Genomic DNA, 13334 nt, shown 5'->3' on the forward strand with positions numbered 1-13334 from the left:
GAGGTTTTTTGCTTATTTTTACTGCCTATATACATAGGGAATATTTTAATTTAAATTTAATGCAGTGGGCAATGTCCAAATTTTCAGAAAATGTATTTTGTCTCTAGGTAGGGAAAGATACATGTTATTGTCCTGCAGGAAATACAAGTGTAAAATAAAATCATGTATGTATCTCACAGGGCTGTACTTAACTGGACTTTTCTCAGCATGCATTTTCTCTGTACTAAGATAGGATATCTTTATGGTTCTTCATGTAATTTTGTGTGATTCTTCTATGTTTTTAATGTAGTTGTGCATATATATGTATGTATATTTGTGTGTATATATATACATATAGAAAGAGCTATCATGATCGGGAATATGCATAATTTTCATGGGGAATTGGGAAAAGGGGGAGGTTACATGGGTCACCAATATCTGCTGCACACAGTATGATCACCTGCCAGATTCTGAAGGTCCCATTGCATACGTGTAATCAGCTAAGTAATCCTTTGTTAAATTACTACTAATGGTTAATATTGCAAATGAGCCGAGTAAGTGAGAAATGAGGTTGATTGATGGTTGACTTAGTTACTTTCCTAACACTGGAGCAGCTAAAAATGGAGACAACAGTCTTGAAAGTAATTTTACAATGTAGTTGGGATCTATAGCTCCCGGTTCCTTATGGAACTAATAATAGTCTTGTGGATGTTAAAAAAAGGAAAATCTGTTTATGAGCTTTCTGTTTCTAAAATATTAAAGTAGAAACCATCCTTATTTTCACCTTCAAAGTTGAGGAACATGTTGGTTTAGTCTTTTTTCTCTACCAAGTTTTTTGTTTAGGAAAAAAAAAATACATGTGTGTGTGTATATATATATATATGGAACTTCCAAAGACTAGACCAATTTTTATTATATATGTTTTTGTTTTTATCATTACCAACAACATACTAATGATGACACCAGCTCTAAGAGCAGTTCTGGAAGGATGAAAGGAAGCAGAATAGAACCTCCGATTTAGTTGGCAGTAGATTTTATACTACTATCACCTTTCTGGCCTTCAGAAACTTAAAGATCAAATATAACAAGCTTCCCTAGATTACAAATCAGAATCATTAGTATTAGTCCATTTAGATACCTTCATGTAACCACCTAGTTTTAGGTACAAAGCAAAAAATTTAAAATGCCTCCAACTTAGTCATCCAGGTAACTTATATCAGAGTTTTGACAGTTTGTTTAGATTAGAAAAACTGAACTGTACATCATAACATTAGGATCCTTTTGACAAAAATTGGACTAACTAAAAGAAAATGTGCTCTGATGGCATAGTCCATAAGGACTTGTGCTGCTAATGCTCCGGCCATACCTTTTGTAGTTCAAATCCACAAACTGCTCCACAGGAGAGAGAGGGACAATTTATAGCCTTGGAAACCCAGTAGAGGGCCAGTTATGAGTCAGTTCCAATTTGATGGCCGTTGAGTTTGGTTTTGATTTTTTTTTTACCTTTTTTTCTTAAAAAAAATTTTTTTTTAGTCTTAAAGACTATGGGAGCTCTGGTGGCCTAGTGGCAAGAAGCTGTACTAGAATCCCAAAGGTACTTGGTCTGAGGCCACCTGCTGCTCTGTGGGAGAAGGATGAGCAGTCTCCTCCCATCCATTTACCGCCTCTGAAAACCCACCAGAAGGTCAGCTATGGGTTGGTTCCAACTCTATGGTACACCATAACAGTCCTAAAACAATACAACAAAATTAACCAGTAAAATGTTTTTATAAAGCAAATAAAAACTTGATTCATTCTCCTTTCAATAACAGTAAGGTAGGATCATACTGATGTCTTACGTAAAAAAACCTTTAAGGCTTCAGAAATAGAAAGTGATATCCCCAGTATAATATATATGGATTATGGATCTCCACCCCTGTTCCCTGGGGAAAACTGTTAATCAAAGACATCCTATTAAACTTACCTTTTAAAAAAAGAAAACTTTAAAAAGGCAACAGTTGTGACTGGTAGAAAAACCAAGCCATATGTATGTGTGAGAATTTTTATTCTTTTCCATAAAAGCAAGATATACTTTCTTGGTGGCAGAGCAATTAAAGTTAGAAGCTTCCGTATACACATGGGGGTGAGGTCTTCCTGCATCAGAATTGACTGGATTGCAGATAGCAACAAGCATGTAGAATATGTAATCAAGATTGTTAACTACACAGACTATATCATTTTTAGTATGGAGAATATATAATCAGACAAGGATAGGGACACATAAAATTGCTGTTCTCATTCATACGTGCTCATAGGCTAATACTAGTTTTAAAACTAATACTATACTCTGAATGCAGTTGTTTTGTATCCCCCTTGACAGGATAGCATCCTTCCTATAATGCATTTCATAAGAAATTTGAATCACAGTCTTCGGCAGTGAAGTGTACATATTAATAGCAAGAGTTCGGAGTTAAGCTCAGTTTAGATTTCCCAAATAAAAACATCCCAGGGCTATATTGGAAAACTTTCAGGTGCCCGTGCCTAACTAGAAGACAAAGTTTATTTGACCAGAATGTAGGAAGTATGTAAAACTATAGAATTTCTGCTTGACATTTGAAATTTTTCAATACGAAGGAAATCAGCAGTCATCATCCAGACCAGTTCAACAAAGATGTCTTCTATCCACAGCTTGACAAAAATTAGCATAGCCTTCATGTACCACCCAGCCTGTACATGTGATAAACTGAATGGAAAGAAATGTAAATAAAATTGAGTTATCTCATTCAACTGTTAATTCCTTTTTTGGTGAGTTTCTTGTGTTTCCAACCCAGAATGATTTATATAAAATCTAAGTATAGAGAAGTGGACATTAAGCACTGTTGACGAATGTCATTCCTCAATAGCCTGCGACTTTCCCCAGTTGGTACTGTGTCTATCAGAGGAAAAGACTTGAAGAACTGTCTCTACCACTAGATTTAAAGGAATTAGAAATCACTGCTTTTTACTTGACTATTATGCACTATAGGTAAAAGGTGTCTCATATAAGATTGTAATGTCAGTGTATTTTGATAAAACAACATTTCTGTGTATAACTCCAAATCATTCCGTATTTAGAAATAGGACAAGAAAAGAACAGAATTTTACTAAAACCGCTACTTCAGGGGTTATGCTTTCATCGGCTGTTTTATTTCAGGAACAGTTCAGATCCTTTGCCATCAAATATTATGTTTATCAAAGCACAAAGTAAATAGTTTGAAGATTCATAGCATACATTATAGAGTATGGATCAAAGGCAACAAGAAGGTCTTTTGTTTGATGATTGTTAATTACCATAGAGTCAGAACTGACTCATAGCTGATCCTGCAGTAGGTTTTCAGAAACTGCAAATCACAGAAGAGGAGACTGCCTGTCTTTCTCCCTCAGAGCAGCTGGTGGATTAAAATCGCATGTGTCTGGATTAACATTGCAGCTCCTTCTCTAATAAGCCACCAGAGCTCACTTGCAGCTCGGTACTGCGCTACACTCTAGCCAGAGCTCAGAACCCCTGGTAGAGACTCGTAATAAGGCCAAGAATCCTAAGGTCTGGAGGGCCCACCCAGTAGGTTAGATTAGCTCTGTAGTCACTAGTCCATATGGAGTTAATGCTGCTACCGCAAAGGCCATCTATCTCTGTTGGTTTGAATCAATCTTCCTTTGTGATTTCCAGCCTTCAAAACCCAGTGGAGGGTCGACTATGAGTTGGTTCAATGTTCTCAATTGTTGACAATGAGTGTGTGCATCTGTAACAAATTACCACAAGATTAGTGGCTTAACATGCAGATTTATTACTTAACCACTGCAAGAGGCAGTCGTCAGAACAGAGCAAGGAAACACTGCATGGTTCAAAACTGGGAAGGGCGTATGCCAGGGATGTGTCCTGTCTCCATACCTTTTCAACTTGTATGCAGAACAGATTATCTGGGAGGCTGGGCTCTACGAGGAGAAGTATGGTGTCAGGATTCGTGGAAGATTCATCAACAGTCTGCGTTATGCAGATGACACAACCCAGCTTGCTGAAACTGAGGAGGACCTGAAGCACTTGCTGCAGAGGGTCAAGGACTGCAACCTCCAATATGGATTGAGGCTCAATGTCAAGAAGACAAAGATTCTCACCACTGGACCAATTGGCAGCATCAGGATGGACGGTGAAGAGATTGAGATTGTTCACAGCTTCTGTTTGCTTGGCTCCACGATCAACACTCACAGCACCAGTAGCCAGGAAATGAAGAGACATATTGCCATGAGAAAGTCTGCTGTTAGGGACCTCTCCAAAGTACTGAAGAGCAATGGTGTCTCTCTGGAGACTAAGGTGTGTCTGATACAGGCCATGGTCTTCGCAATCACTTGTTATGCATCAGAGAGTTGGACAATGACCAAAGAAGATAGAAGAAAAACTGATGCCTTTGAGCTGTGGTGCTGGAGAAGAGTATTGAATGTACCATGGACTGCCAAGAAAACAAACAGATTTAACCTGGAGAGGGTTAAACCAGGCTGCTCCTTGGAGGCAATGATTCTGAGGCTCCGTCTAACTTACTTTGGACATGTTGTGAGGAGGGACCGGTCCTTGAAGAGGGACAGCGCAGGAGAGGAAGGCCCTCTATGAGGTGGAATGATTCAGTGACTGAGGTAATTGGGATGGGTGTCAGAGGCAGTGTGATTGGCAGAGGATAAAGGAGAGCTTAGGGCTGTTGTACATAGGATCGCTATGAGTCGCAAGCAACTCGATGGCACATTAACAACAACAGAGTGAGCAGTGCAAAATGAATTGGACAGATTGTGTTCCTTCTAAGTAAGAATCCATTTCCTTGCCTTCTGAGATTCTAGAGGCTGGAACAGTGAGTTCAAACTAACTGCTAGGATGGCCCCACCTAGCAGTGTTTGATTATATTGTACAGAGGGTAAGTATCAAGTCAACAGTACGGAAATTCCTTATTTGTGGGCCTTTGCTCTGTGGTCACATCTCTGATTCTTCCCTCTTATAAAGACCCTTGTAATCATATTGGGCCTTCCTGGATAATCTCATGTCAGGCTTCTAAATCATATTTGCAGAGTTTCTTTTGCCAAGGACAGGTTTCTAGGATTGGGATGCAGGGGACAGGGCACTCTGGGTGTTGTTAAAAGTGTGTCCACAGTAAGACAATATATAGTTGAGGAGGAATTAGACATGGTCATTAACTACCTTGTCATTAGTGTTATAAAACAAAGTACCTGTTACTGACTGAAAAACAAGTATGATTTGTAGACTTACACACACACATCCCAAATAAGTTCAAGTACACCCTGAGGTGTTGGAAGGCAAGTCCTGCTGATCTCATTCTGAAAAATCAGCCTTAGACTGTAGCCCTTGGTCACTCTTTAATCCTAGAAACTCCATGACAAGCCTATTGGGTGATCAACACCATTAAGGGAGAAACTTATTAGAATAACCAACTATTGAAAATCAAAATGCTGGCCTTTGCCCTGGGATGAGGTGCAGAAGGCAGGAAAGGACAAATGGAAACAGTAGACAAAAGTGGGAGAACTGCTAATACGATATGGGAAATGTCATGAAGATGTGTATGAACTGTTGAATGAAAAACCAATTTCCTCTAAACTTTCACTCAAGTCACAAGTTGTAAAACCCCACAAAACCAATCATGAAATAAAAGTTCTACTGACATATAGGGGGTGTCATGAGTTGCAATCAAATGGACAGTGGTTGGATTTCATGGCTAATTGCTTTATTCTGCTTTATTCTGGCAATAAACAAACCTCTAATTTTAAAGTCCCCTCCAATGTCAGAAAAACCAACCATCCCTTTATAGTGGGGAAGGCAGGCAGGTAAAAACTGTAAGAATAAAAGCATGGAAGCTGTTTAATAGTATTTATAGGACAAGCAGTGTTGAGTGTGGGGCATTATCTCAAAAGGGAGGGAAGGATCCAAGCAAAAAGAAGATGGGCAAGGTTCTAGGGTGATTAATTTTATAATGCACAATGCACAAGAATGGTTGTATGAAAAACAACATGAAGAATAGTGTGAAACAATGTACACAAACTTAGCAAATAAACCAATTGAAAAAAAAACCCCAAAAAGGATCTGGATGAACAGATGCAGACTCAAGCAAGGTTCTCCTCATCCAGCCTCCACAAGTCTCCCAGAACCCTGCTATGCTGGATAAAGGCTCTTCTATGAGGAACTGAAAAACCGAAGAGAAAGCACCTGTAATGCTGGAAGTTCTCCAAACTTCCAATCACTTTCTGATCTTTTGCTCTTAAATATGCAAAGAAAACAAAAAACCTGAGAGGAAATCTAACTTTGTAAAGGCCAAAATAAAACTGGAGGGGGAAAAAAGGAACTTGGAAACAACAAAGATTTAACCTTATTGAAAGTAAGTAAAAAATGCAACCATGAAATAAGGATGGAATCTAGAAAACATTCTGGTGGGGTGGAAAAGCTTAGAAAAACTGCAAAGATAATGAAAATGGCAGATATAGCTGAGAAAATGTTGGAAGTAGAACAAAAAAGCAAATAAGATGGAGGAAGGGTAAACTGAAGGCTTTGGCATAGGATACGGCATGATACAGATCTGTTGTTTATAGGATTGCTTGGGGTTGTAGTCAACTCCGTGGCTGTTAACACGTCCAACACTCAAATCAGGCAGGAGTCTCAAAATTCAGAAAGAGGAGGAAGGAAAAACCAGTAACATTTAAAAAAAACCTTCCAGAACTTAGTGGCAAGACGCTGCACTGCAATCCCAGGGGTACGTGGTTCAAATTCACCAGATGCTCTGCTGGAGAAGGAGGGGGCAATTTCCTCCTGTACCAGTCAGATCTGATTTGACGGTACACGTAAAAGTAAGACAATAAAAATTAAAAAAAATCTTCCATAACTTAAAGGACACAAGTTTTAACGCTGAAAGCACATCAAGCACAAAATGATCCACACAAAGTACACTCATGATATTTTCAGAATACCAAGAATCAGGGTTTCAGTGAGGAAAAAATCGGTCACAAAAGACTTTTTTAAAAAAAAACAGCAAAACACATCCTTTGGTAATATTTTCAGTGAGGGTTTCTCAGAACTGATTTGTGCCTCCTGTTTCTGTCCACTATAAAACATGTCATATTTGTTCCCGTTCCAAAGAAAGGTGACCCAATAGAGTGCAGAAATTAATATTAATATCACATGCAAGCAAAATTCTGCTGAAAATGATCCAAAAACTACTGTAACAGCACATCAAAAGAGAACTTCTAAAAGTGCAGGCTGGGTTTAGAAGAGGCTGTGGTACTAGGGATATTATCGCTAATGTCAGATGGATCTTGGCTGAAAGAAGGGGGTACCAGAGGAAATGTGTTTCATTGACTATGCAAAGGCATTGACTGGATCACAACAAACTGGCTTACTCTGAGAGAATGGGAATCCCAGAACATTTGTGCTCATGCGAAACCTATACGTGGTCCAGGAGGCAGATGTTAGAATAGAGCAAGGAAACATTGCATGGTTCCAAATTGGGAAGGGTGTACATCAGGGATGTGTCCTATCTCCATATCTTTTCAATCTATATGCAGAACAGATTATCCAGGAGGCTGGGCTCTATGAGGAGTGTGGCATCAGAACAAGACTCATCATTGATTTGCGTTATGCTGATGGCACAACCCTACTTGCTGAAACTGAAGAGGACCTGAAGCACTTGGCTGCAGAAGGTAAAGGACTGCAGCCTACAATATGGATTGAAGCTCATCAAGAAAAAAGACTCTCACCACTGGGCCAACTGGCAGCAATCATGATAGATGGTGAGGATTGTTAACAGCTTTAGTTTGCTTGGCTCCACAATCAACACTCTTGGTTTCAGCATCTATGGAATCAAAAGTCCAATTGCACTGGAAAGTCTGCTGTCAGGGACCTCTGCAGAGAACTGAAGAGCAGCAATGTCACTTTGGAGACTAAGGTGCATCTGATACAGGCCATGGTCTTTGCAATCACTTGTTACACATCAGAGAGCTGGACAATGACTAAGGAGGATAGAAGGAGAATTGATGCCTTTGGGCTGTGGTGCTGGAGAAAAGTGTTGAATATATGATGGACTGCTAGGGGAACAAACAGGTTCATCCAAGAAAGGGTGAAACCAGGCTGCTCCTTGGAGACAAGGATTCTGAAGCTTCGTTTGACATACTTTGGACATGTTGCAAGGAGGGGCCAGTCCTTGGAGAGGGTCATCATGTTTGGGAGGGTGGAGGGACAGCACAGGAGAGGAAGACCCTCAATGAGATGGACTGATTCAGTGACTGGGATAATGGCAGTAGGTACGTCACAGACAAAATGTTGGAACAGAATAGAGCAGGGTTAAGAGCTGCTGTACACAGGGTTGCTGTGAGTCACAAGTGACTTGATGATACATAACATAAAACATCAAACAAACTGTTAGAGAAAAATATGAACAGGAAATGGTAGTTGCTTCCTGAACACCCATGTGCCATGTTCATCTTGGAGGGTGTAACCCCATTATAAAGCTCTGCAATCCTGGGCTCATTTATTTTACAATTTGGGACCCAGTTTCATTGCAGACAGTTAAAATTTTAGAAAGGGATTTACTAGAAGGATATGTGGTAGCTCACAAAACTCTCAGAGGAGCTAACCAGTCAGGCCTCTGGGAGAATGGCGATCAGGACAATACAAAGTTGGAGCTCATTTGAGGTCTTTACTCCGATTTCTTCTGTTACCTATACTTCTACTTAAACCCCAGATTCAAATTCCCAAGAAGTTAACAACTGTCTAGTTTAGAGTATATCTTGTGGTCCTGTAATTTAACAGCTACTCCCAATTTACAGAGACCAGGGAAGGCTACACGAGGCATTCCCTAAAAGAGAGGGTCAGGAGACAAAAAGAAAGCCATATATAGATTTTCTTTAAATTTTATACAAAATCACAACTTTCAGAAAGAAAATTCTGGAATAAAGTCAGAAGCACCACACCAATTTAAAGTCTTGAAATAAGTGCCCCTCAAGTGCTATAGTTAAATATATAACAACAATGAAAGTAATGTTCTTATTGAACCAAGCAATTCTAAAGTTTCGAAGTCCATTGTTTTCAATATGTAAAAAAAGGCCTAGCAAATGAACAATTTGATTATAATAATAAAAGAGTATGATCTACCAAGTGACTGTTCACAGATGCCAAAGATCGTGAGATCTTAAAATGAACTACTTTTCTTTAGTTTTAAGACGAGTCCTGGTGGTACAGTGGTTAAAGTGTACAGTTATTAACCACAGGTCAGCAGTTCAAACCCACCAGCTGCTCCTGGGAGGAGGTTTTAGCAGTCTGCTTCCATAAAGATTTCTAGCTGAGGGGGCAAAACTGCTCTGACCTATAGATTACGGAGGTGGAATCAAGTAGGTGGCAGTGAGCTTGGCTTCGTTCATATTTTAGTTTGAGACTTACGCTGCTTAAGCTTCTACTATCTATTTTAATTTAATCACTTCTACAGGCACCTTGAAGACATCATGCTTGACAGGGTGAACACTCAGCTCAGGCGAGGAAGACCCTGGATGAGATGTCACAGGGACTGTGACCATGGGGTCAGGTGTATCAGTCAGTGACACTGGCTCAGAGCAGGACAAGGTTCAGAGCCATGGTTCAGAGGGTCGCTATGAATCCTAGTCGACTTGCAAAACAGGTATTAATCAGCTTCTAAGCAAAAGCTCTAAAGTTTCAAATTTTATTTCATTAAATTAAAAGATGAACAAATTGTACAGCTCAAATGTTACTAAATTTATCTCAAGCACAGGTTTATACAGAGGATAAACAGACACAGATTTCAAGTAACTTATATTACAGTCCATTGTCCATCTAAAAATATGCTTTTAGTCCATGAAGAGTGAAAGGCAATTTTTTTCTTTTATACAGCATAAAAACTAGATGCAAACTTTGATGTAAATATTTTATTTTACTGTCAACACAGATGCAGAAGCTGGGAGGCATAAAAGTTCACAGTTAAAGATGCAAACAGTTTATTTTGTTTAGATACAAAACGGAGGCCTCCATTCACATCAGTTACAGGAGCCTTGCTTGTCCTCAGGTCACTTCTTCTTTTTTCCTTTTCCTTTTTTACTTCCCTCTCCTTGCTGAAGACTCTGGTCACCACCTCCTGTTTTTTGTGTCCTTGTTTTTAGTTTAGGAATCATTTCCGCTGCATACAACATTACTGACTTACCTAGGAATTAGAAGGTAGACTTAGCGTGTGGTATGAGAAATAAAGCCTAAAAGGTCATTAACATAAAAGTCTTGAAAATCATCTCTGTGTTAAGAAAACGGGAAGGAATTAAATTTTTTTTTTTTTAAATCAATTGATGGGGGAAACAGTAGCTTGGTCCCATGAGGGCCTCTGCTGGAGAAAATGAAGAACTGACATTGAGAACAACGCTGGAAGTATGCATATGGGGGCAAAAATTCCAAACACTAAATTGGCAACAAAAATTGTGATTCTGGTTTCAGTAATTGGCTTGAAAGTCAAAAAAGGAAAATACCTAAATTAATGAGTTAGATACTGATAGTCTGTACCAGAATATACACATACAGAATATCACAGTATCTCTAAAATACACAAATAAATGGTTATTAAGTCTCAATAACAAAAACTAAGCATTATTAAGCTAAAACAGATCTTATATGCTTAGATCACTTATGCACACATGTTCTCATGCTTTCTGGAACTATCACCCTGAAGATGGCGCTCCACATCTGGCCTTCCTTAATCCCAACATATCAAGCCCTTCAGCTTCCCTCGCTTTTTACATTATTCCATTTTCTTACTGGAAACTGGATGTGCCAAGTTTTACTTCTGTGACACTGAATCAACTAAGAATGGCTTAAGACCTCTTATTCCCTGGAAAGGGCCATCATGCCTGGACCTTTGGCAAGATGGACTGATACAGTGACTGTCAAATGTCGTGGATAAGGACAGCAAAGCATAGGAGAGTGCTCAGATCTGTTCATGTTGCTGTTAGGTGCCGTCTAGTTGGAACCAACTCCTAGCTGTCCATCTAGCAGGTTTTCAAAACCTGTAAGTTGCAGAGGAGGAGACTGCCCACCATTCTCCTGCTGCTGGATTCAAATCACATTCCTTTGGGTTGGCAATGGTAAAAACAAACAACAAAACAAACCACCAAACGTGTAAGTATATATACACTTATTTATAATCTCCCTCCCAGCCCCCCAGTTGTAAAGTTCATCACAACTCAGATCAACCTTATGTATTTCAACATCTAACTGCACGTCATAGTCTCTTATGGCTGTGACCTTTTAGAAGCAGAAAAATGGGCCTTTCTTCTGAGGTGGGTCTCAAGGTGGGTATGAACCACCAGTCTTCCGATTGGTGTTTCCACTACCTGGAAATGCCTCTTTAGCAAACATTTAAAGAAGAAACAACACTAATTTTTTTTTTCACACTTGTCCAAAAGAAAGACAAGTACTTCAACTACTCATGTGATGTGACCTGCATGATTACCCTGACAGCAAAGCAAGATAAGGATGAAGAAAAGCTATTCAAAAGGCTAATAAAATTATTATAAGATGATTAAGTAGGATCATCTCCCCTAGGAATGCATGTTATTCACCATTTAAAAAAAAATTAACCAATGTAAAATATTCATCAAGAAAACACGGTGGGGAGGTGGTACCATAAAGACTGCAGGGACATAGAAAGGGAGCCGACAAAGTCCACAGTCGTTCATGGTTAAAATATCCAGAAAACTGCAAACAAAAATTTCCTCCAGAGGATCAAGAGCATTTATAGAAAATTATAATTCTAGGTGTCTACTAGAAAGAACTGAAAAGAGAAACTGAGATAATTTAAGTCAGTGTTCACAGCAGCACTTTTATACTACCTAAGTATTCATCAATGAATGAATTAAACAAAATGTGTTAAAACAATGGAATATTACACAGCCATTTATGATATGCTCTTTGATAATATTATGAATAGTGATGTGCTACATGGAATAAGTAAAAAACAAGTACATGCTTACACTTAAATACAAATTAAAATGGGCCAATTCATAGAAACAAAGTAGATCAGAAGCTCCTAGGGGTTGGAAGGAGGAAGAAATGGGGATTGTGCTCACTTCAGCAGCACAAAGAGGACATTAGCATGGCCCCTGTACAAGAATGGCATGTGTGAAGAGTTCCATATTTTATGCAGGTTATAAAGCATATATATATGGTTTCGAACACTGAAACACTTCTCACAACAGAAATATTAACATCTGCAGCCTATAACGTAAAAAAATAAATAAAATAAAAATGGGGATCTATTATGTAACAGGTAGTTTAGGGTTAATTGAAAAGTTCTTGAGATAGCAGTAATGGTTATACGACATTGTGAAACATTAATGTCACTAAATGTGCCCTTAAAACAGTAAATTTTATTTACAACCAGGAGAAGATAAAATAGATAAATGGGACCTTCTAAGAATAAAATCCCTATGCACATATAAAAATTTCTCCAACACGGTGAAAAGGGAAGCCACAGTCTGGGAAAAAGTATTTGGTAATGGCATGTCTAATAAGGGACTTATATCTAGAATTTATAAAATACTCGAGCACCACAACAAGATAAACAACCCAATTGAAAAATGGCACAGGATATGAACAGACACTTCACCAAAGACGACATTCAGATGGCAAACCAACACATGAAGAAATGTTCAAAATCTGTAGCTCTAAGAGAGATGCAAATGAAAACAACTATATCACCTCACCCCAGTAAGAATAGCAAAATTTAACAGAACAGCAAACAAATGCTGGCGAGGTCGGGCAGAAACTGGAACCCTTATTCACTGGTCGTGGGAGCATAAAATGGGGCAACCACTATGGAAGGCAGTATGGTGCTTTCTCAAAACGTTGCAAATAGAAATATCATTTAACCCAGCAATTCTACTACTGGGAATATATCCCAAAGAGACCATAACCACCACCCAAGCAGATATATGCACATCCATGTTTATTGTGGCTTTGTTCACAATAGCAAAGAGTTGGAAAGTGCCCATCAACAAATGAATGGATAGAGAAGCTGTGGTATATTCACACAACGGAATACTACACTGCATTGAAAAACAAGGAACTCATGCAATATTATTCAAAATGGGTGATCCTGGAAGACATTATGCTGAGGGAAACATCTGTCACAAAAGGGGAAATACTGGATAGTGCCAGTGTTGTAGAACGGGACTGACATTGTGGTTGTGGAGGAGACTGAGAAAGATGAGATAAATAATGCATACTGCATTGAAACAGATGTGGAACAGTACTGTTTGTTGTCATGACAGGAGTCCAGAACAAAGGCTGCACAGTGAGTGGACTT

General features: G+C 38.9%; 1 protein-coding gene across 2 annotated transcripts in view; it reads right to left on the reverse strand.

Annotated features, from left to right (window-relative positions):
* Positions 1-10053: 10053 nt before the first annotated feature.
* Positions 10054-13334, reverse strand: part of SRP19 (signal recognition particle 19kDa) — a 15674-nt gene continuing 12393 nt past the window's right edge. For both annotated transcript variants that reach the window (XM_006886687.1, XM_006886686.1), the window contains one exon: positions 10054-10187. In XM_006886687.1, the coding sequence (XP_006886749.1) occupies positions 10054-10187 (134 nt within the window). The remainder of the gene's footprint in view (positions 10188-13334) is intronic.

Source organism: Elephantulus edwardii, unplaced genomic scaffold (assembly GCF_000299155.1).
Source record: "Elephantulus edwardii isolate Elephantulus edwardi_28Jun2011 unplaced genomic scaffold, EleEdw1.0 scaffold00050, whole genome shotgun sequence".
Lineage (NCBI taxonomy): Eukaryota > Metazoa > Chordata > Mammalia > Macroscelidea > Macroscelididae > Elephantulus > Elephantulus edwardii.